Source organism: Lathamus discolor, chromosome 7, assembly GCF_037157495.1.
Source record: "Lathamus discolor isolate bLatDis1 chromosome 7, bLatDis1.hap1, whole genome shotgun sequence".
Lineage (NCBI taxonomy): Eukaryota > Metazoa > Chordata > Aves > Psittaciformes > Psittacidae > Lathamus > Lathamus discolor.
The window spans coordinates 22,945,454-22,970,466 of record NC_088890.1 but is presented as its reverse complement, the minus strand read 5'-3'; the positions used below and the strand labels follow the sequence as shown (position 1 = coordinate 22,970,466).

Sequence of the window (25,013 nt, the reverse complement as noted above, 5' to 3'; positions counted from 1 at the left end):
CGTGAAGGAGGCTGGAAGAAAACAGAACCAGAGTTTCTGCTGTCTCTGTTTCTGACAAAGCCCAGCTTGGTGGATGAGATGGCATTGGAAAGGCTCTGTTCCCAGCTGGGGAGCTGTGGTGTTCTCCTTGGGAGGCAGCCAGGTTATTAAACAGCTGTCGTTATGAAATAATCCAAGGGGGAAAAACAGACTTTCACATCAATAAACAGGAGGAGGAAAGTGAGTTCAAAATCATCCATTGCCTCCAATAGCAGGGAAGGAAATTTTTTGTCACTACCCTGTTAGGAGGTTGGCAACTAATGAGCTAGATGTTATTGCTGAAAAGATTGTATTGTGTGTCTTCCACTGTCTATCACAAAGTATCCTGCAGTGACATGCAGGTAAGGCTCCCCTGGGCACAGCGAAGGGCTGTTAGAATGGTGGGGCTGAGGATGACCTGTTCATTGGAACAGGGTGCCCAGAGAAGCTGTGGCTGCCCCATCCCTGGCAGTGCTCAAGGCCAGGTTGGACACAGGGTTTTGAAGCAAGCTGCTCCAGTGGAAGGCGTCCCTGCCTGAGGCAGGGGTTGGAGCTGGATGAGCTTAAAGGTCCCTTCCAACACAAACCAGTCTGGGATCCTATGATTCTATGGGTGTTTGCATTTAATACAGAGTAAATAATTCAACCAGTATGAAAATGTGAAATTTCTCCTTGCAGAAGAAGCCTTTAAACACATCTTTTCATGTCAGTCTTTTTGTTTTTGTTACCATGCATGTTTTTCATGTCAAGTCTTTTGTTACCATGGCCAGTGTGTGCTCCTTGACACAGCCAAGAGCTCTCTGCCCATGCTCCTGCCCTCTCTGCCCTCCCATGGCTGTTGGATGTGTTCACATGTCAGGATGTGAATAAATGATGTTGAGTATAAGGGTAAAACTCTGGGTACAGCTGACACATCACCCTGCAGCATCTTGGGCTGAACCTAGCCTCTGGTGAAAACTCAGCTCTAGGAGACTGCTGTGCCTGTGCAGTTGACTATGTCTTCCTCAGATGTTTTCTGTCATTTATTTCCTGCTCTAGTAATGGCTTTTCTTAGCTTTTGACCCTGCTCCAGCACTGCTGATCACCTGCAAACATTAAAGAGCTGCAGCAAAACCCCTACATGACACTAGGGTGAATGGGGTCCTCCCATCAAGGACCTGAGCTTGGCTCCTCTTCTGCTCCTTATGCATTCCAGCTGTAAAGCAGAGACCTCTCCTTTTCCCAGGGGAGAAAGACAGCCTGCTCCTCAGATGTGCAGCTTTCCGAGATAAAGGCAGTGGGAATTTGGGACACAGCAAACTTTCTTCTCTTCTAGCATGCTTCCAAATGAGTAGTTAGCTTGAGCTGAGTAGTAGTTGTGAGATGGAGTGTGCCTACTCAAGACTTCGGACCATGGTGCCTTGTGCTGTTTGTGAAAGCTTCTAAACTCAAAATGAAGTGCTGAAACATTATTTCACAAAGCAGAACACCATCTCATTTCACTGTGGGAGGTTTTGTCCAAGACACTTACTGTCCTCTGGGTAATTCCTTGGGGCAAAACCTGAATCTGAACATGCCAAAGGTGTCGCCTTTACAATATATGAACTTCATTTTAATATCTTCGGATCTGTGTGTATTTAAGTGACATCAGCCATGTTCCTTTCTACCAGAAAGTAATTTACAAGGAGCTACCATCTGGGGCTATCTGGGCCACCACTTGTTTCCGGACTTAATCTAAGGGAAATGTGGTGTCTAAGCTACTCTTTTGCAGCATCATTTCCTGGCTCTTGGTTGAACAGTGGTAATACCACATGGGTTGTCTTCAGAACCAAAGAGGACTCCTGCTGCTCTGCCCAATCACTTCCCTCCAGGCAACCTGGCAGAACTGCTGGGGGTATTCAGAAGCTCTTGGTTTAGATTTTAGTTTCTTAATGGCAGTGTAGGGTTTGGGGGTGGGCAGTGCAAAGGTGGGAGGCTCCAGCCCTCACATTTGGATATTCTTGTTATGCATATAACATGCAAACAATTTCTTTCAAAGCGAACTGCTGTCATTTAGAAGCAATGGGGCTTTTTCTTGTGTGCAAACAACTAAGGAGGAGAGCCTGTTTCCTTTCAGTCTCAGTGCTTCTATATGCCATATGCTGCCTCTAACCTTATGGAGATTTGATGATTTATTTTCAAGGAGTGGTGTGTTTAAGTGTGCAGGTTATCAAAGATATGTTACATGTATGAAAATACATCATCTTCTAAGTTGCCCGGGTTCTCACTAACTGGCAGTAAGTAAATGCACTCTCAGTAGAGCCTGTGGTTTGACAAAATTATCCAGTAGAACAAAGTTCAGCTTTTGCCTGGCTTGGGGTTTGAAAACAAACTGTAAAATGGTGCATGAATTGGTACCATGTGTAGCATTTCCTGAATCAGATACAGCTTATAATGGCCAGTTTTGGTAAGCAAGGAAATAAGCAGAACTTAGCATTTAGATTCTGTCACTTGTTTCTGATAGCTCTTTTGTAAATATTTGAATGAGCAAGGATACAATGTGATGAGCTTTAAGGTCCCCTCCAACCCAAACCATTCTCTGATTCCATGACTATGCTTTCTAGTTAAGCCCATTTCATGTAACGCTCAGCTGCAGAATAAGCTTCAGCAGTGACCTGGTTTAGAAGACTAACACTTAAAAGTCAGTTCCAGTAAATATAGCTGTTGTCACCTGCTTCAGTAAGTACAGCTACATGGAGAATTCCAACCCAAGCAGTCCTAGATGCTGAAGGGACTAATGAGAACAACCAGAGCAGTCTGTGTAATGCTTACTCTGCTCAGCACCTTACGAAACAGGAGTAAACGGGTGACCTGGCATGAACCGTTTCCTGAAACAGCCTGTAAATGCTCATCTCGCTTCATTACCGATGACCTCTTCGTAAGTGAAATGGCTGCCTACAACTAAGAACTCTGCAGCAGCACAGCAAACCAAAGAACTAGTTAAACTGATGCAGCTGTTTGCCACCCCTAGGAGCTACTCACTAGGATTTTAAACAAGCACCTGCCTTAAAAGAATAATAATCATGCGATTAAATTATTTATACTTGAAGCCAACTTGCGGATGCTTTCATCTGCTAAAAAATACATGACCTCTGAGGGCTTCAGAGACTGAAAGTACAGATTGCATGTCTGAAGACGTTTTGCAAATCTTAATCACAATAAAAGAGATGGTAATAAACCAGCATCCTTTTTATTTAAAAAGACATCCAGTTGCAAGTTGAACACTGCTGCTGCTGAGTCTCGTAGTCAGCTGCAGATCAGGTTTTCCTGTGATTAGAAGCAAAGAGTCGAGGCTCTTTGAAGCTGTAAGTATCTCTGTTGTAATGCTTTAGTCACACTGAGCTCAGGAGGCATAAGGATTCACAGCAGGTTTTTTTGTTGCTGTTCTGAGCCTGGCTCTGGTAGACTTAAGTGAACAGACACCTACCCCCTTAATGCAGACCTCCACATCCAGCTTTTGCCGCCCCAGACCATGTCCAAGTTTGAATTGTTTTTTCTTCAGGAGGAAGGAGATTGTCTTGCAAAGTCCACTGGAGTATGCAGTTGACAAGTCATCTCCTGGTACTTGTTCCCTACCCTGCTGCTCTGTATCGTTAGTTCCACAAGCCACTGGGACATGGGATATACAAGCCTTAGTAGATTTTGTTGGACAACAGTTTAGCAGCAAAGATGATATAAGAACAGCTATATTTTCCAGGAGAAATCTACTCTAACAGCTTGTTCACTAGAGTGACCTGAAAAATTGTGGTCCAATAAAGAGGGAAATAAAATGTGAAATGACCTGGTATGTCTGTCCTCCACCTCCCTCTGACTGCTTTCACGTGTTTCAGTGCAAGACAAATATGAAAGCTACATTCAAAATTAGGCCAAATTACCACGTATAAAGACAGTAAACATCAGTAGAGCCAGGGCATCTGTTTGCATGTGCCTTTAGGGTAGTAAGGACAAGTCAAAAAAGTGAGAGGATTAACCATAATCACAGTTCTTCCTATTTTTATGTCTTGCTTAAAAAACCAGAAAGATGCAAATCTGGCAATGAAAAATATCTAATATTCACAGCTAAGTTAAAAGTAACTATCCTTTGGACAGATTATGTATTTGGGAAAACACAAAACAACTACTTCAGACACCTAGCTTAGGTAGAACGTTTCCTGTAGAGAAGAGAGGCAGCTGCCTCCAGAGAGCCTCTCCAGACTGAATCAGATGTACTGACGGGCAAATATTCCAATGCAAAGCAACAAAGCTGGTACAGTCAATAATCTTATCGAAATTACTGCCAGTGGTAAGGCACAGATAAAATAATTCCATGCTTGGAAGGGCTTTGCCTACATCACCTCTGTTCTCCAATAGAAAGGTTTCTAAGGCTTTCAGCACAGCTATTTGGCCAGTCTGATTCACTACACTACAGCACCAGAAGTGTGACAGCACAGGTGTGTATGAGTTCATACATACTCCTTCAGCAGTTTGCTGGTTTAAAAAAAATAAATATGGAAAATTGTCCCGAGTACCTCCTTAAGAACTTGTCTGGGCTGCATTTAACAGTCCAACACACACAATTAAAACCGTTGCTTACTAGATACTGGTTAAATACATGTTGAGTTGGAAATGAAGCATCAAAAGACGAATTAAAAAATAAAAAAGAATTTCTGTTCCATTATTAATCACACAAGTTTCCGAGATTTGTTTTTGGTTAGTAATTTTTCCAGAAGGTGTAAATGCAGATACGGTGCACCAATAGGCCTCGAGACATAACAAAAGAGAAATGTGATCAATAGAAATTGTAAATGAGATGAGACACATGGAGGTCAAGCTTCTGTTACCATGTGCAAGGGAGCATTTAAAAATTAACAGTAAGTATTTGTACAAGTCTTCATGTACAAGTTAGCACAACCTAGAAAACTAGGATTTCTGTGATTGCAGATGTGATACTTCAGAAATAGAACGACTGAAATGCTTTTTGTTATAGAAATCTCTGTAACTTACACCATTATAACAATAGTGTATTTAGAAAAAGTGCCAGTCCCTGAGCCAGCAGGTAAGAACCTAAAAGATATTTATATCTCTCTAAAAACATTTTAAAATAAAAATTAAGACATTAGTTAAGCTTTTAGCCATAAACACGTAAGAGCAACTACAGCAATCAATCTTGGGAAGAGAAGAGGGAAAAGTAAGTTACAGAGGGATAAACTTCTTTCAGTTTGCTAGCTGAATTGCTGAAAGGCGCTCGCTACCAGTTTGGCAGGTAAAGTTCACGTTGTGTCCCCCAGTTTTCCAAATGGTTTTCCATCTGGGCAGTGCTTGAACAGGGTTTCCAGAAAAAAATATAATACACAGAATACGGAGTACAGCAGTAAACAGTAAGAAACTATTAGCAGTTATTTGTGTCTGTGCACAAATGAGAGGAAATTTTAAGTGAGGTCCAGAAATGAAGAAGCAGGACAAATGAGTCCCTGTGACCAAAACTAGACAAATGATGGCCTACAGCTTCTGTTTGTCTCACCTTTGCTTTAGCTAGAGAGGAGAAAAAAGAAAACAAGCCACAGCTATCTATGCTCACTGCAAAGGAAGACCACTGTTGTGCCATGGAATACACTGGTTTGGTGCCAAGCAAGTGAAATAAAGGACAATGTGACCACACCAGAACTGAAGGCCTGATGTTTCATACCACAAGGAAGTGATAACTTGCCACAAAAACAAAAGGCACAGAGAATGGGAAGTCCTGTGAAGTGCCACCAATTGATAATACCTTCTTCGATGAGCTCTCTGAAAAGCAGTTAGTTTCTGCGAAGTGGAAATACCAGTATTCCAGAAAACCAATGTCCTTGAGTCAAAAATCAACCTTTCCTTAGATGATGAACAGTTTAAATATTAACACGTGGGAAAATTCCAGGTACACAAGTATGCTGCTTGTTGGAGACTAGAGAAAGCTGCTTGGTGTGTCCAGCTTCTTCAGAGTATTTCTCCCACCTCCTCATCATGTCCAAGTGTAACTGGCTCAAGTGCAAATGGCATCTAGAATGAATGCTTCAGGTCTCTGAAACATAAAATAAAGATATTGAGATGTTAGTGATACAGGAATTAGAGTAAATGATAAATTTGCCTTAAAGGGGAAATGAAGGTGGGGGTTTTTTGAAGTATGCATAATAGTAAAGGTAAAGACAGAAAATGCTAGCCACATTTCTCTCAGGGCTTTTGAGGAGATTGTGGACAGAAAAAAAGACTTATTTTTCAAGTTGCATTAAGGTGACTGGGTGTTTTTAGCAAGAGCAATAAGTACAAATGGGCGAACAACAGATGTAATGTTCCAAAGCAATAAAAAACTACCACATTTAACAAATATGGAGCGAAAGGACAGACACCACATTTGGCAATTTTATTAGGAAGCTGCCTGTGTGAGAAGCATGAAGGCAGGATCACACAGCTGCTGGTTTTGTACAAATGTAAACCTGTTCTAAATACCCTTTGGTCTTGTCTCTACCTGAGGTTACACAAGCCAGCTACTGGCTCTCCTTTACTGAGGCACTGCAAGTTTATTAAACCAGTTTCAGCAGTAGATACCAATCATGTTCACGTGTGTGAACAAATACTCTAGCTGTGCACAGCTATATGCGATACATGATATAGAGCTGTACGAGCTATTACCATCTTCTAGGCAGAACTGTGTTTCATGCTGTCATGATGATCTCAGTTACATGTGAACTGGTTTCTCACGTAAGACCTAGCTTTCTAACTAGGGATTCCACAATCCTAGTTATAACTAAGACCACAAAGCCCCTGGAGTTGACAGTTTATGGAAAACAGAAGGAACAGTAGAGGAGAAATGCCAACACAAATGCTGTGAAGAGCCTCTTCTTGCCAGATGGTGCCAGGTAAGCAGTAAGACATTGCATAAAACTACTGATGTTTCCATAAGACTCAGCCACATGTGTGTGAAGTTAGGGGAAAGTCCACGGATGGGTGGGAGAAATTTGCAGGGAGATACACTTCTCATGTTTAAAGAGCTAATGCTCTTTAACAGAAATGTTCAGAAGTCAGCCTGGCATATTAATGCTGTCTGGAGCCTGGATCATAACACACAAAATAGATGTCCGGCAACCTCGGTTACAGCTGCAGGATTCTTCAAAGCACTTTGGTACTGAGGTGTGCTTTACAGAAATACAGCAAGAGATCAAAAAGGGAGCAGAGCTGGCACTGGTACTTTGGAGAATCAGTAAGGCACCTCATTAGAGAATGTGGTACTAGTAGAGAAACAGCAGATGAACTGTGGGTGAGCTCATGCATCCAGTATCCTGATAAGGCAAGGTGTGTCACACCTACCTCCTGCATTTTGGCTAACTTCTAAGTATACCATTATATTAAGGCACTAATTGGCTCTGGGTTGGACTGTCAACTTGTGTTCCTCTCCACCCAGCATACACCAGTATGATAAGCAAAATCTGCTTCTCCTCTCTTCCCTCATAAGTTTTTCTTTCACTGTATCAAAAAGAGATACGCTGGGATTCTGGTATTTCACCTTGTCCATGATTTGAGTTTCTCGATGCCTATTTCGGATTCTTGTCTCTGCCTCTGTTCCTGGCTATTGTGCATGTTTTTTCCTGTGAAGACAGCTACAATTCCAATAATCCTTCATTCAGTTCTCTTGGCTTTGCCAGTGCAATTTTGAGGTTAGTGTTTCAGTATTGTTTTAACGTGTACTATTGAGATGGATGTTCCAGATATAATTGTGAACATATCTGAGATAATCTGTGTACTCTTTGCTACTAAAATTAAATATTTGTAAGTTTATTTGTAGAAACTATGGCCAGAAAATACAATAAAGCAATCTTGTTTCAATGCCAGAATTTCACAGATTTTGGTTAAAGCAGACAATTCCACCTTCACCCCAGAAAAAATGAATTTCATTCTTCATCTTTCTGGTAATTTTTTGCACTGATTTGCCCATATACTGTTCAGAGTCATGATAAATTCTGACCTGGTTTCAATTCTTGCACAGATTTCTGTTGCACCATTCATCTTCAGATTAGGGCCCTGTTTAAAGGCCTTGCACCTTCATTTTCATGGAGAAAGGCTTTCATTTAGAAGTTAACTCAAACTAATAATGTTACACATATGGGCTGTCAGCCTAGTAGCCAGTGTACTGTGGCTTGCCAAGGAAGTCAAGTAATTCCTTGTTCAGCAGGTCTTCTGAAATACTGGATATTTGGAGGATAAAGAGCCAGGGCAATGTTGGCACACACAGACTTAGCAGTGCTATTTTAAAGGCAGATGTTGAACTATAGCGCTTCTTGGGCTACAAGCCTACAATTTAGGTTTATCTCCTACAAAATTGTTCATCATAGCTATGATGCTAGGAAGATACCCATTCTGATTCCCATAATTCCTACATTTATTCTTCTGCACAAGTAAATGCCAAACTTAAAATGCATGTAGAGCAAACAGTACTGTTCTAAATGACCACATGTATCAAGTAAAGCAATAGCGCACATCACTTTGGGCTGAATCTCCCACACAGCAAAAGCCCCGCAGCTTGGGAGATAGAAAAGCCATGCTATCTGCACAGGAACTGAAGGGCTCCAGTGATGGGTATTATATGTTGGACTTAATAGCCCTAATTACTTGGATAAAGATTAAACCTTCAGTCTAACAGACTGGATGCAGCATACTGCAAAACTTTCATAAAAGAAGAACAGACATTTGGAGGAAGCAAAACAGTATTATTCCCCTTCTTGGCTTAGTCAGCAATGAGGAAAAGGAGTGGCTAAATGAGGACAACTTTCACACTTCCTATGCAGGACACATGCAACCCTGACAAAATAAGATGCTGCCATCAACTTCTGAACTGTAAATTTACAACAACACTGTAATTACATAGCAGTCCCTAATCGCTTCTGCTTTTGCAGCAGTCAGAAGTAAACTCCTTTATCTGTGAAGGCTAGAACTGTATAGATAAGTTGGTGGCTATTTTTAAAGCTATGCCCTAGCATGCAAAGCATTCTTGTATGCTATGCCCTACTACCTGAGGGTGCAGAGAGACAATACTCACCTTTTATTTACTGTCTTGAAGCTGACTCAGCAACTGGCTTCTGCACTCCAAAGGCAGTGATAAAAATATTCACAACTACTATAATGAATACTAGTCCAGTTGCAAGGTTGTTGAGGAAATTCAGCTTTCCATGTTTTGCAGGGTTGTTAAGGTCATACTTTACTTCAAAGATAAAGGGAAAAAAAGTTTTAGTTATATGTATTATATGTTTAATTATATGTATTTCAAAATACAGAATAAAAGTCTTTACTCATGCAGTTCAAGAATTTTTCTTACACTATTTGCATCAGTCATACTTAGAAGGGAAGTAAAATTCCGCAGTGTCATTAAAAGTGCTAAGCAGAAGATCTTTAACCACAAGGAGCCTATCAGCTTCCAGTAATTAACATATAATCTCTGTGGATGTACATGGGAAGTAATGGATACACAAACATCACTAGAAATGTTCTGAGTTCTTGATCCTCTGAAATCTAGTTTTGTTGCAGACCTTAGGCATTTAAAAATTCTTTCAGTCTTGAATACACAAAACTTGAACTCCTGACCGGACAGAATGAAGTTAAATTTCCTGCAGGTTCTTCACAGGAAGCCCAATCTCTCTAACAGTGCTCTAATTATTTTTTTGGTGCTGGTGCTCTTCCACAGCTGTACTCCCTGCTTTTGCATTGATTCTGCTTTTAGAAAGCAAGGGCATTATATCTGCTAAACAGAGCACTGTAGCTGCAGTCCTTTTTATGCAAAGCATCAGCTGTGTAAACATTTTCTTCTGTTTCTTGCAGTTGAACTGCTAATGGCAGTGAGGGAGGAACACACAAGGAAGATAGTATTAATTTAGTTTAAGCTTTGATTCCAGGCCTTGTGAAAACATAGAAAAGAATTACACTGGACTGATAATAGACTTGATGATAGAGTAAAGCATGTGCCCGTGTAAGACATTCTGGGGTGCTTGCCTGGCATCATGCTGAAACAAGATTTTCCTCTGTCTCTGCTTTCCTGCATTAAGGGCTCTGCAGCTCAGAACTTCTGCTAAATTTGATGCTGGTGGAATCAGTGCCAATGAATTCTGGAGCTTGTTTTGAGAATAGTTTTTGCCTATTAAAACTCCTAGTTCTTCCTGGAGTCTGCATGTACAGGACATGTGAGAGAAAGTTTATACATGCCAAGTTTTTATGGCAACATAAACCTTTGAGCTCTTTCTGACAGGCACACGCACAGATGTGTAGCTTATGACCCTACTGCCAGAGATCAACTTTGTTATTTGGTTTTTAACACAATGACCCTCTCAACACTGTAGAACTTAACCACAGAACCATGACAAGCTTGTTTTTTTGAAGCAGTTACACAGAAGTACTGACAAACAAACTCATGATGCTGAAGTATTAAAAGCGAGGTTTACTCGGTCCCTAATTAGGAAGTCTAATGCTGTTTTGGTTTCAAGGAATTCCGGGTACCTGTTCAGGTACTGTTTCCTAAACCTCTATAGTCAAACATCACAGGCCAGGCAAAGCACTGTGTGGGAGAACTATCTGTGTAGGCATGAAATAATTTAAGCCCAGCAGTATTTAACCCTGAAAATGAGTTTATATATGTCTGTAAAGTATCTGGAGCTATGTGGATGTTTGTATCCCAGCAATACATAGAAGGACTCCTGGACTGTCATGTGTAGAATAAATGAATATTGAATCATTACTCCTAAAGTATAGGAGAAAAACATTTCAGACAGCTGGATTAAAAAAGGAAAGGTAATAATGGCCTAACATATTTTGTGAGTTAGAAGAAATCATGCTCAAAGGAGAACTGACACTTTCAGAGCCACCCCTTTGTCTGAGTAAGGGTCAGAGAAGACAATACTGCTGGTCAGTTTAGGCAGTGCTCTAAATTTTGAAGTAGAATGGCAGTCATCCTATGTTAGTGATTATAGTGCTTAAGATGAGGGTGTTTGTGAAAATGTTCTTAAGAACAGTTATTCTTTAAGTATTTTATTATAGTGGGATTAGATTACTATGATTTCATGCCACTTAAACTATTTCAAGACATTCTTTGCTTTTTTTCCCAAAAAGTTAAGGTTACCAAATCACTTTCAAGGACAAGTTTGCTGAATGTTTTTCAAATTGTTTTTGTGAAAGGCTCTTTTGACAGAGGAAAAGCTCTTACGCACTCACAGAGAGCAGTAAGAACTGGTAACGCCTAGGATAAAACTCTGTCTCAAGGAAAGAAACTGGATGGTTGCACAGACTTTTGTTTGTACTTGTGACAGCTTGTAAGTGGCAGAATTTTGTGGCTGGACAGAAAGGCAAACTGTTCCTGCAGGCCAAAACTACCAAATCCATACTGTGAAAAGCAAATTCTTGCTATGATGCCTGTATCTTTGTACCTTCATATCCTATTTCCTATCTTCAGTACTACTGACCTTTGCATGACAGCATTGCTCCAACGGCACAGGGCTTTGTCACCCTTGGTACACTGAACCTCCAGCTGCTGCTGACTGCAGATCACAGGCTGAACTCCAGATGCATCTCAGTGTTTGCTAAGTGGTCTGTGATCTCTACCTCAGCCCAGCTTTGGAGTAGAGGCTGCTGGGTATGCTCTTTGTTCTCAGTGTGACAAAGACACAAATGACAGGAATAGAAGCCACTCTGGCAATGCCTGGCAGAAGCAAGCATTAAAAAGCCATGTCTCAGTCTATACTGAGAAATTATTGCCTAACAAAAAGCAGGAAACTTGTTTAGAGTCTCAAAGCCTGCTCAACTGAAACAACCACTAGGGAGATGCCTTCAACCTCAAAACACAGCATCATAGAATCATGGGATGGTTGGGTTGTAAGGGACCTTAAAGCTCATTCAGTTCCAACCCCCTGCCACAGGCAGGTACACCTTCCACTAGAGCAGGTTGCTCTAAGTCCCATCCAAGCTAGCCTTGAACACTGCCAGGGATGAGGTCTACTGATTTTGCTGATTTCTCCATCCATGACTCTCCATGACACATCCCTAGTATCATCAGGTGGCCTTTCCCAGTCCCTTTCTGTAATTTCCTCTGAGCCTGAATGTTGCTTTTGTACTGACCCTACCAATGCAGGGACAGCTGTATTCTGTCTCTTTTGTAACAAAGAAAAAAGCTACATCAGCTGCATATCAATATTATAAGCCTTATATATCCTAGTTTCTTAGGAACTTCCTCCTTGAACACCAAGTTTTTTTTTTCAGTTGTGCTAAAAAACAGCACGCTGAAAGACTAGCAGAGATGCCAAACGTGTCACCTATAACTTAGTAAATCTTGTGTGAATTCTGGCTGCCATCTTCAAGGCTTTTCATTTATGGTAGACTTAAAATCTGCCATCCAGTACCCATTGATTTAATGGGAAATATTTAAAAAAAGTTATGAGAGTAAATGATCATATATTTCCAGCAAAAGAAGTGGCACATAGCTGTTTCCTACCAGTGAAGGTGTCATTTAGGTGTTCAACTGATGCTGAAACCTAAACATTTCCTCCAATTCCACAGGTATCTTTGATCGACTCTCCAGAGTTATGGTCTAAGGTTTGGGTGCTGCCAATGAACACTGCAGGTTTCCATCAACTTTGCAAAATGCTACTGGGCTCTTTTTGCATTTTGCCTTGCAAAAGCATGGGGGAAAACATCACAGTAGGATAAGATAGCAAAGAGAAACACTGAAGACTTGTTTTAAGGTCAAAACAGAAATCTCAGATTTCCAGAAGAGTTTGGATAATTCACGATCACATAGTGATGACATTGTTTCGGAAATGAGCCTGGTTCTATAGGTACGTAGATCAATAATCTGCTTTACAGAATAAGGCAGAGGGTGCAGGACATATGTGTGCTACTAATCCTAGAATCACAGAATGGTTTTGGTTGGAAGGGACCTTAAGGCTCATCCAGTTCCAACCTCTTGTCATGGGCAGGGATACCTCCCACTAGAATATTGATTTAAAATACTTTCTTTTTAGTGATAAGTACTGGTTCTAGCGCCTTATGGCATTGTACCTATTAATACTGACTAGTAGAACCTCTATTTTTGAGAACAGCAAAGATGTTGCACTGAACATTGGATGTGAATGTTTATCATTCACCAAATAAGTCTGAAAGCAGAGAGCGAGGAGGGCAGGGAGCAAGGAACTAATTCTACACCTGTCTCATTAACTATGTCCAGAGCACACACGAACACAACTCCTGTTTGAACTCATTCTCTTGAAATGATTTCAAGCATATGTTAAAGGTAACGCATTATATTTCTTTGGTAGAAAGTAGAAAAGGTTTCCTTAGTGATAAGCAGAATTCAAGACAACCTATTTTTAGTTCCAAATTGCTACTCATGTTCACAAAATATTACTTTATAATAATTAACAGGATTAAGTAACAGGTCTTGCCAGAAACAGTATTATGAAACTGGGAAGGCTGCATGATTCTATCTGGCCTACTAATGTGTCTTTTACAGTATTTCATCATTTTCCTTCCTCCTCAGGCCTTCTGAAAAGAAAAATATTCATAAACTGGGCAAATGAGGAAGTTGATCAAAACTGAAGATTCCACATAAAACTGCCTTTCCTCCTTTGTATGCAATATTTCTAAGGTCTTAAGAAAATACCTCAATCAATTATGAGATAAAGACTTTCAAATATAACACCTTTTTAAGAATAATTAGGGAGTCTATATACCATTTTATATACCATCTTATAGGTTGTATCCCATAAGAAAAATACATGTCAATGGTTTTGTTGTTGCTACATACCAAGGAATATCAGGAGTACTCCCACCATAACTTGCAGTGTGAGTGACAGGCTGATAAGAATAATAAGTGGGATGTAGAAGGAAAAAGAAGGTCCTTGCTCTATCACGGCTTTCAGTTGGGATGCATTGGCCATCAGCAGGGCAATGTCCAACATGCTCTCTGCAGCACTTTTCTTATTTGCGTAGTGGTTGATATTCATAGGTCCATTTCTTTGAAACCACTGTGATGTTCTGTGCTAGAATTGGGAGAAAGGAAAAAGATTATTCGCATCTATCTTAATTGGTGTAGTGAGTGAGAGATCACTTGCACATCAACTAATTTCTGTATTCATACTGATAGGAGCAATAGTGGTACTAAGACTTTCAGTGCATCTTTTTCAGTTACTACTGTCCTCCATCTGACAAGAGAGCAGTAAATACTGCCTGTACTGCACTTTGGCAGATACGCTTTTTCCAGCTTGTAGAATCAGTCTGACAAGTCAGGATGTTTCTATTCTGTGAAAGCAGAAGATTGAAAAAGCTGAAAAGCTTGCACTGCGAAAAGTTGGCTGGGAAAAACCCCTGCAAAGCAATCAAGCAAACAATAAATTGTAACTACGGCATACTAAAACCCACAAATATTTATTAAATTTGTCCTCTGTTATCACATAGTTCCTTAATTACTCATGAATCTTACCTGGAGGATTCATGGGGAAATTGGCCACTGTACGAGCTTTGCTTAACCTCTTTCCCTGCTGCTTACTCTGCCATGTCCCTGTCCAGTCCCACCCATACACAGTGAACTGTTTTTCCACTTTAATAGCTTATGATCTTTGGGTGCCAAGCACTGCCCAAGCACAAGGGAAACTTTTTTTCCATTTTTCACATCAACAGGTTTTCATTTTTTTTAATTGTCCTTCAAACAAACAGGAAAGTAAAACCCAACTGCAGGGCATAACCAGAGCTTGTTAACCTGGCAGGATGAGCAAAATTAATGTCTCCTAATAACGACTCACATGACATTTCACAGCTCATCTCTCAGAGGTGCCTATTTCTCTATGGATTAGATGCAGCTTAGGGTAACTAGGTTAGGCTTAGATGCCTAACTCTGTGATAGGGACAGTAGGTAACCCACATTTCTGCATTCTCTGAACAGGTTAATAATTTAATTATTGCTGCTCTTCCTTCTAGACTTTATTCCAAAGTAATACACAAATATACTGGAAGTAAGCTTATGCTAGCTGACTTCTCTAAACCTGCTTCTTAGAGAACTTTTTTATTGCACAAATATGTTCCTGCTTGCCAGAAAATACTGTGAGGAAAGTCTCACTTTGAAGGTTAATTCAAATGCAGAAAACTGCCCTCTAATTACTCTCTCCATCAGCATTGAGAACTATCAAATTTCCAACTCCAAAGCCAGGTTTGCCACTATACAGCCCTAGAAACGTCCTCTTAAACAGGACAGATATTAATGCATAGAGCAAATACATTGCCAGCTTTTCCAGGGCACTCAAATACCAAACTTTTTACCCATTTTTACCAGACATGCTGTAATCAACCACAGCCTAAATATTTTACTCAGTGAAAAACAGCATGGGACAGTAGCAGACTTTTTTTCTACAAAGAGAAGGAAGCCATGTAATCATAGCTTCACGCAGATGGCTTCTTTATTGAGACCAAGCTGCTGAAGAAACTGGCTTTGAAACGAATGCTGACTTCAGTCAGGAAGATCTCAATACTCATTTGATTTTGTCTACATCCCACTACCTAAAAATGCCATTTGGCTGGGGGATCTGTCCTACATTTGCCACTTTTTCTCTCCCCAGGGACAACCTCCTCCTCCCACCTCCCTGCCTCTTTAAACCACTGTAGCATTTGGATGCTTTGAAAAAATACTGTAATTCTAGTATACCATCCACCAGAAGCACTAAACCAGGTGTGGATGTTCATTTCCTTATGGAAAGCAGCACGGAATATATGCTGGCAGTACTCTAGAAAGATCCAGACTAACATTTTTCACTGTGTACAGTAAAAAGCCAAACACACACACTTAGCTCTTGGCTACTTAATGCTGGCAGTGTACAACAGCATGGGAACTTCATGTGTAACAGCAAAACACAATTTCTAGGCATGAATTTAAAATAAACTCTTCTTAGTAGACTATAGAAGTAATATTTTATCACAAGTTCATAATAAAAGAAGCTTTTCCCTGTATCGCTAATTAACTCCTTCCTGCCAAAAATACTGATGTAGAAATACCTGTTGGGGCTACGAAGCTGCAGCATGCAACACCATCAAAAACCACATGGCTAGCTGTGACTCGGTTCTTAATCCTGGTGGAAGGGGACCTCAGTGAAAACAGGACAACTAGTTCCTTTGTTTTCATTGATGTGGGAATGTGATGATGTTTGACATGGTGGTCTGTTGGGCTATTTTAACTTCACGAAAGAGTAAATAGTCTGGGCTGAATCTTCCTTTCAGTTACCTCTGTGACTACAGGATATAAGACAGTTTGTACATAAAAAACAGAATATGATCTTTTCTTTCTCCTGGAGAAATGTACTGCTGTATTTTTAGGACCTTGCTGTTTGCTGATTTTCTGTATGGTCAGGTTGCATGTGGGAATAGGAGGATATGGCATTTGAATTGTGGTGAAAGCAAAGGGGTTGAGTCACTTCTGAACTCCATTAAATGGAGAAGACTTTTCAAAGTAGGGTGCTGCTGAAGCAAACTAAGGCAAAACTTCTTATTCCTGGCATAACTCAGCTATTTACTACGTTTAGATTCTAAAAACTGGCATTTTGCTCTGTTAAGAGACTTTCAGCTACCACTCCTGAAAGCAGACCAGCTCAGAATAAGAACTAGGCATATGGAGAAGTGAAATGTTGGTTCTACTGTAAGCAGCCTGTGGTCTTGTCTTCTGCCAGGAAAAAAGAACTGTAATCATAGAAATCCCAGAAACAATCATTTCCCATCTCCTGCTTGAAAACTGGTACCTCCTCACTCATGCTGGAAAACCATCAAACAAATAAAAATGCTTTCTGGAAGCAAGTTGAAGACAACTGCCAAAAGCACTGGAACAAATGCAGTCAGTCCTATGGCAGCAATTTTTAAGATCCGACTATGTGTTATACAACAATGTATAGACAGGGAAAGAAAGAAAAGCTGTTGCCTTAACCTCAGGATAATTACAGCCATGTACAACAGAAATTATATGGGAACTATGTTATGCGGCTTTTCACTTGGCAAGAGAAATGTACTCCACACAACCTGCCCTAGCCTCAATGTAATCAAAATGCCTCATTTCACACTTTCAGTATTCAAATTACCTGGTACAAACAAGCTGATCCCTTCAGCTGGCATCACCGAATGAGTCTGAGAAAAAACTGCATGTGTTTTCACATGTGTGCACAAGAGCCAGGTGTAGGTGGAACTGCTGTATCTTCCTTTCCCTGTCAGTAACAGCCTGCCCTCAGGTCTCAATTACCAGCAAAGCACCAGCTCTGAGCAGAACAGCCTGCCGCACAATTATGAAAAGTAGAGGGTTGAAAAACTTCTTGCTCTGTCTGTGACTGGAACAATGCCCTGTGGAACTGCTGATTTTCACAGTCAAATGATGGACAATAATACCACTCTGGTTGTCACACAGCAGCAAGGTCTGTTTGCTTGCCCAGAGCAGAGCCGTTTGCAAGGATAAAGCTAAGATGCTGCAACAGAAGCTGGCACTTTTTTTCTTCTGTAAGACCAACCCTTCCCACCGGGATTGAACGGTATTGGACACACAATCTCACTGTGTTGACATGGACTTTACTGCTGCTTTGCTTCACTCGTCATTTCAACAGTAGACCCAGAAGAACCGAGTTCCCTTGAAATACAGACAGGATTTATTCATTACATTTATTAAAAAATAAATAGAAGTGGCACTGAGACTAATGTCCTTGGATGCCAAGTTTCATGAATCACATCTAAGACCCACCTGGTGATTCAACAGGAAGGAAGCAGCACTGAAAATGGAAACATCTGAAAACAAATAATAAAGTACCTTTGCTAAATACAGTTATACTAAGGATTTCTGCTTCTATCACAGCATGAAATCAGGACTTGTGACAACGTTTATGTGGCTGTTTGGTCAGCTGAGTACTTATCAAACACTAGTCACTGCTGAAGCAGTCAAATCAACATGCTGGAAGTCTGAGTTGTTTATTTTCTTGTCCAACTTGACCTGAGTTTCCCAAACTGTGTCAGTGAGTCTGTGCAGAGAAGACAGGAGCAGTTTCTGACATGCCAATCACCTGTAATCCACTGAGAAAAAGAACTACAAACCACTAGTGAAAATGATGCCTGCTTTGCATTTGTATTTACAACTTAGTTATAGTTGTTTCTGTCACTCTGTCCTACGAATGCAGGAAGAAAGAGTTCGGATTCTGACAGCAAGACGTTAGGATTCATTTCTTCTCTTTTTGTATATTCCCAGGTACTCAACACAGCTTCTTAAATGTCTTGCACCACACATATTCTCATGTAGAGACTGTTTTAAGAAAATCTCAAAAAAAGAAAAAGGCCAAAACAAAAGCCCCACAAAAGGCAAACATTGCCAGAAACAACAGGATCTTGACATTTCCAAGTTGAGTCAAATCTGCTATGAACGCTGAATTTACTGTTCTTGTAATGAAATTAACAGATACTTGCACTAGCACAAGACTGTTTACCGTTTTCTTCTTAAATCCCACAAGAAAAACAGTATTTTGCAGTTAGCAAGATGAACTTCCAATTTCCCGGATGAATACTTTGAAACAGAAACTGCAAAGTATAAGCCAGAAGTACAGCTTGGGTCTCTTCAATTTTGATTTGCAATTTGTACCACAGCTCACCATGTTTTGCATGTCAGGCCCAGAGTCTCACATCTGGGTTCTGAAAACACACAAATTCTTTTATTAGTATTGGTACAGTATTAGCACTAAATAATTTCATGGTATTCTAACCGTTAAGCATTCTAACTATTCTAATCATTAAGCAGTAGCATATCTTTATTAAATACAGGAGAGCCACAGTTTTGCAATTGGGAAGATAATGGTGATTATCATTTCTATATTCCAAACACAGATTCCAAGAACCGTGCTTCGACTGATAACACCTTCCTTAAGCTATCAGAAGGTTCTTTGCCTTCAGTTACATTTACTCCGAAATACAATCCCCAGAGTCTTTGGCTTGCTCTAACTCTGCATACAGTGTTCTTTCTCTTTTATGTTAATGATTACTGCAATTTTCTGGCAGCTTTTAGTCACTTCTAATAGCCAAACAGCTTTGATTCAAAATTATATCAGGCAAACTTGTTGACCAATATGACCTCTGGGTTTTTATTGTTTGTATTATATGGAGCTTCCCTAAATTCTTGTGCTTAGCGACAGTCCTAATTTTAAAATGATGAAAACTTGCTACATAATAATGAGGCTGTGTAAACAGAGGCGAGTCATACTGACCTTACAGTGGACTGTTCTCTACTGTGTTTTGCAACAATCTTTCTAACCAAGACTGTTAAAAAGATGCTAGAGAGCTCTTTTGTTTCAAAAGTAATTTGCTAAGTTCTTGAAATATTGACCATTACGAAAAATACTGCACAGCAAACTTTTCCAGATCTTTTAGCAGTAATTTCATGTTCAGGGAAAATTTCAGTTATATCAAAAAAGAGAAGGATCGGACATTAAGAAGTAGCAGAGGAATAAAACAGAAGACAATTTCAGAACTGTACTTGTATTTTTTTCCTAAGATCAACCCTACAGTTACACAGTTGAACTAGTGACTTCATATAATTATTTAATAACCCCCATAGATGTGGCATTTCTGTCCTTATCTCCATCACTTACATACTGCAGATGCAACGGGCCATATGTGGCCACTCTGAAATCAGACATCCCCTCTGCCTCAGGTCTTGCTGGTCTAAAAAAGTAGGGAAAATATTCTACAAAGACAAGAAATATTCCTCCAACAAATATATCAGGTTAGATATAATGAAGAAGTTCTTCCCTGTGCAGGTGGTGAGGCACTGGAACAGGTTTCCAAAAGAAATGGCAAATGCTCCATCTCTGGCAATGTTCAAGGCCAGGCTGGATAGAGCCTTAGGTGATATGGTCTAGCATGAGGAGTCCCTGCCTATGGCAGGGGGTTGGAACTAGATGATCTTAGGGTCCTTTCCAACCTTAACTGTTCTATGATTCTATTATTTTAAGCTGTATCAGTTATGTAATGGACAACTGGCTCCTTTGTACACCTCCTCAGAAGATACTATTTCTTTTCCTCAGTAAAACATTAGATCACTTGTTCAGCTTAGCACTGACTCAAGAGAGAAAAAACCTACCTCTGGACTGACTCATCAATTACACTTCCTGTAGGAATTTCATTTGAGGGTAGGGGAATCTGTTCATTCAAGTACCAACACAGCATCACATTAACTAGCTTGTGAGACTTTTGCAATCATATCTTGAGACCATATGGTTGCAATCAATTAAAATAAAAAGCAGGGGGGACACACTCAGCCTGTGTTCATATTTCACAGACAGCATCAATTTTCTAGTACCTTTAAAAGCCCCCTTAAGAAGGGACACTTTCTATACAGTCAGAAAATGCAAGTATGACTACATTAAGACTACATTGTACACCTATTTAGACAGAAGCTTTCTCCTGTATGATTTTTTTCTGTCATGCATTACTACTGCTCATTCACGTCTTCTATTACTACTTCTCACAACTGGTCTTCAGGCTGCCTATTTTGTGTGGTTAAAGCACTGTTTATTTTAGCTACTTAAAAAAACAAGCAAACAAAACCTTATCATCAGCAGCTTCAACATTTGGAGTATATAAAATATTTTAAATTCAATTGGAATGCTTTAGAATTTTCCGTTTCATTCTATATGCAGTGATATAATTTCAAGTTCCTACAGATGTGAAGTTTGTTACTTGCAGCATGATGCCAAGAAACTGCCATGTCCCAAACTTACTTATGAATACAAGCTTGAAGGCAGCTATTGCAGAGCTTCATATTTTTGTTGTTGTTGCTCTTTTCTACCATCCAGTTCTTGTTCACCTTTGTCATAGTTCTTTAACTCTTTCAACTAGAATTTCCTATTAGTTTGGAAACATTAAGCTAGATTTTACAACAGGGTGACAGGACTGTATGAATATGGACCATGAACAAGCAAAGCAAGGAGATGAAGATGCAAAACCAGTTACTATCTGTATCTGTATGAACAGATACTTTGGAAGAAGCAGCCAGATACTTCTGCCAAATATAATTCCTCACATGCATCAATGAGGCGTACGAGGCTAACCCGGCATTAGAAGCAGGGAATTTCTTACTTCTAAAAGCTTGACAGCTGCTAAAAAAACCTACCCAAATTAGTAATGAAATCAAAATAAACCACATCAACCCACTGTGTGACCACTCATTCACAATTACAGTGGGCTTAACTAGTCCTTTTTTAATTCATGTGCTTTGAATGCTTTGAAGGCTGGACAACTCTACCTGCATTTCATGTAGGCTCTTCTGTGAGAGAAGGCAGCAGCCTGCTGCTGATGTGCAAGAGAATCTGTTGTGAGGAGAGCAGAGACTAGGATGGTAGTAAGCCATCCCAGGTGGTCCAGGTTGCAATGCCTGTGCAGACACTTGGGCACTTCTGACTCCAACACTGAAAATTCAGGCACATTCAGTTTTGTGGTCTCCCCAGGTTTAGCTGGCTCCTGAGTTGGGGTGTTCTTTTATTTGTGTGAATTGTGAACTTGGTCAGACTTTTAAGGTATCTCCTATTCACAGACTGTTTTTTTGAGAAACCTGTCTCCATCTGTTTTACCTCACATAAACTTTTTTGTGTGTGTGTTAGAAAATGGGAAAAAAGTGTCCGTAAAGTTCTCTGAAGTGCTACTGTATATGTATAATACAGTATAATAGTACAGTTAGCTGCTTATTTTTTATAGGGCACTCAGAACTTGGAGTTTCTATGGGGAAGATGTAACAAAATCATGACTGCTTGCAACTGAAGATGAAGTAAAATGGGAAAGTTGCAGAAAAATTCTCAGAACATATCAAGTTAAAAAAAATCTCTATGTCTAGTAGTTGTGATGCAATCACAGCTCTATGTTAATAAAAAAGGAAGATGGCCAAGAAGTCAGTGGTTTACAGGAAACCCCTCCAGGCCACCAGCCTGACCTGCGCACCCCAGCCTTGATTATCTTTATGTACTTTCCAGGATTTATTAAAGCCAGCTTGTTTTATTTCTTGGTATGACATTCATGGCTATAAGGGTTTGTCAGGAAGGGAGGGAGGAAGGATAGATCTGCTACACAAACAGTCCAGTCTGTCTGTAGCCAGAAAGTTTTACCAGTGACATAGGTGGTTTAGTACAACTGGTTCTATGTGGCAGTCTTAGGTTGGAACAAAAGCTGCTTTTTAGAGTTTACTCCTTTCCAAAACAACATAAAAGATGATCTTCTATGATCTTTTAAACCTTTTCAGAAAACTGGCATGCTTGGAAAACATCTTTTATGCATAAACAGAGTATGGGATTTCATCCCATACATTCATGCTCTGCAATGAAGATCTCTGGTGATGTTTTGACTACACAGAATAGTAAAGGTTGGGTATTTCTCATTTTTACTTGGATTCATGTATGGAAAAAAAACAACTCATACAGGCCCAACCTCTTAAATAATTCCTCCTACTTTTGTGCTCTCTTCTCTCCTGTGTACATATTCCTGAGCAACTTTTCCATCCTCTCCCAAGTAATCTGGGTAGAAACACCCTCACAGGTTTGGAGAGATGTCAGTGTGCTCCAAGCAGAGATTTCTGGGTGGGGAGGACATCTGATGACCTTTCAATTGACATGTGTAGGAACTAAAGGGTCATTGTGCCAAGGACGAAAAAGGATCTTTTCCTCCATTGGCACTTGCCTATCTTTGAAATGAGACAAAGTGGGTTGCCTGCAGCAGTATGCACACAAAAAGAAGTGCTGAATTAATGGAAGAAAGGTTAGAAAACAAAATTAAACTGAGAAATGTAGAGTGGGCAGGGACTGGACTGAAAACAGCCCTGAGGAGTAGGTCTTGGGGATACTGGTGCATGAGAAGCTCCCCATGACCCAGCTTCAGAGCCCAGAACCCCCCATGTGCTGGGCTGCACCCCCAGAGCGTGAGCAGCAGCTCAGGGAGGGGATCCTGCCCCTCTGCTGTGCTCTGGGGAGAACCCCCCTGCAGTCCTGATCCAGCTCTGGGGCAGCAGCACAAGAGGGACGTGGAGCTGCTGGAGCGAGGCCAGAGGAGGCCATGGAGATGCTGCGAGGGCTGGAGCAGCTCTGCTCTGGAGCCAGGCTGAGAGAGCTGGGCTGGGGCAGCCTGGAGAAGAGAAGGCTCCTGAAGGGGAGACCTGAGAGCAGCTCCAGTGCCTGAAGGGGCTGCAGGGAACCTGGAGAAGGGCTTGGGACAGGGGCCTGTAGGGACAGGCCAAGGGGAATGGCTTGAACCTGCCCCAGGGGAGACTGAGATGAGCTCTTAGGCAGAAGCTCTTCCCTGTGAGGGTGCTGAGGCGCTGGCACAGGGTGCCCAGAGAAGCTGTGGCTGCCCCATCCCTGGCAGTGCTCAAGGCCAGGTTGGACACAGGGGCTTGGAGCAAGCTGCTCCAGTGGAAGGGGTCCCTGCCCGTGGCAGGGGTTGGAGCTGGATGAGCTTTAAGGTCCCTTCCAACCCAAACCAGTCTGGGATTCTATGAGCACCCATTATCAGACTTGGCAGCGGCAGCAGTCAGCACACCGGCCCCTTCCCGGAGTTTCTTCCCGCCCCAGCTCTCCGGCGGCTCCCGCCGCCTCTCGTAGTCGGCTGGGTCCGAGGTGGGCTGGGGCCGCTCGGACCCCTCCCGCCCGTCCCGCAGGTGCCCCATACACCGCCTCCTCCCGCCCGCCATGCCCGGGAGCCGCGGCAGCCGAGCCCGCTCCCGCCCTTTCCCCCCCCCCCCGCCGGCTGAAAGCGCCTCCGGCCCTACCCGCTCGCCGAGCGCCGGCTCCGCGCCCTCCGCCAGCCCGTTCAGCTCGTGGGTCTCGCTGCCGGAGTCCATCGCGCCGCAGAGGAGACCGGTGCGGCCCAGCCCCGGCTGCCCGCGGGTCCCGGCCAGGCCCGGCTCAGCGGCCGGGAGCGAGAGCGGCGGCTGAGGAGAAAGTTTCCAGCGGGGCGGCTCTGCCCCTGCTCAAACACGCCGCCCCGGGGCCCGCGTGCCCAGCTCTCCCCGGCAGGTCAGCACGCTGTACCCCCGGAACGCTGCACCCTGCGGAGGAGGCTTCCGTCAGGGACCGAGACCCGGCCGGCGGCGAAGCGAACCCAGCGCCCGCCGGTGATGCAGCCCGTACCCACCGGCCTTAGGCTTGGCGGAGGCTTCCTCAGCGCCGGCGGGGCCTGGGGCTGGGCGGGAGCTGGGCACCGGGGCGGGACCTCGGCACCGGGGAGGGAGATCGCGCGGTGACCGAGTGGTCAGAGCCGTGAATTTCCAGTGTTGGGCAGGAGCCGTGCTGAGGGGGCTACGGGAAACCTGGAGAGGGGCTTGGGACAAGGGCCTGTAGGGACAGGCCAAGGGGAATGGCTTGAACCTGCCCGAGGGGAGACTGAGCTGAGCTCTTAGGCAGAAGCTCTTCCCTGTGAGGGTGCTGAGGCGCTGGCACAGGGTGCCCAGAGAAGCTGTGGCTGCCCCATCCCTGGCAGTGCTCAAGGCCAGGTTGGACACAGGGGCTTGGAGCAAGCTGCTCCAGTGGAAGGGGTCCCTGCCCGTGGCAGGGGTTGGAGCTGGATGAGCTTTAAGGTCCCTTCCAACACAAACCATTCCATGATTCTACACTCCGTGCTATTGTGGTGAGCAGGTACAGGTAATACATCCAAATGTTTCCTTACAGAAAACTTCTTGACAAAAATAAAGTTGAAGACTAGTGTTTTATTTTAAGATTTTAAGACTTTCATCAGCGGTTATAGGTTTTCAGCTTCCTTATCCTTTTTTTTTTTTTTTTTTTTTAATTCTCCCTAGGCTTATTTTCCCACCTGTACCACAGCAAAGAACGCACATAAATACAATTAACATGCAGGTTTGATGGTGATGGAACATCAGAGGAAAACTCAGATGCATAGAAACAACACTACTGGCAACAAGGGCATTGAAGTAATCCTAAAGTATGACACAAAGCAAAATA

At 42.1% G+C, this 25,013-nt stretch overlaps 1 protein-coding gene across 1 annotated transcript; it reads right to left on the bottom strand.

Moving 5' to 3' along the window:
* Positions 1 to 623: 623 nt before the first annotated feature.
* Positions 624 to 24,247, bottom strand: NINJ1 (ninjurin 1). The gene is made up of 4 exons (XM_065687252.1): positions 23,825 to 24,247; positions 13,823 to 14,057; positions 9,080 to 9,241; positions 624 to 6,070 (listed from the first exon to the last, which is right to left on the bottom strand). The coding sequence occupies exons 1-3, from the start codon at positions 23,894 to 23,896 to the stop codon at positions 9,087 to 9,089; spliced, it is 462 nt and encodes a 153-aa protein (XP_065543324.1). The 5' UTR covers positions 23,897 to 24,247; the 3' UTR covers positions 624 to 6,070; positions 9,080 to 9,086.
* Positions 24,248 to 25,013: the final 766 nt, after the last annotated feature.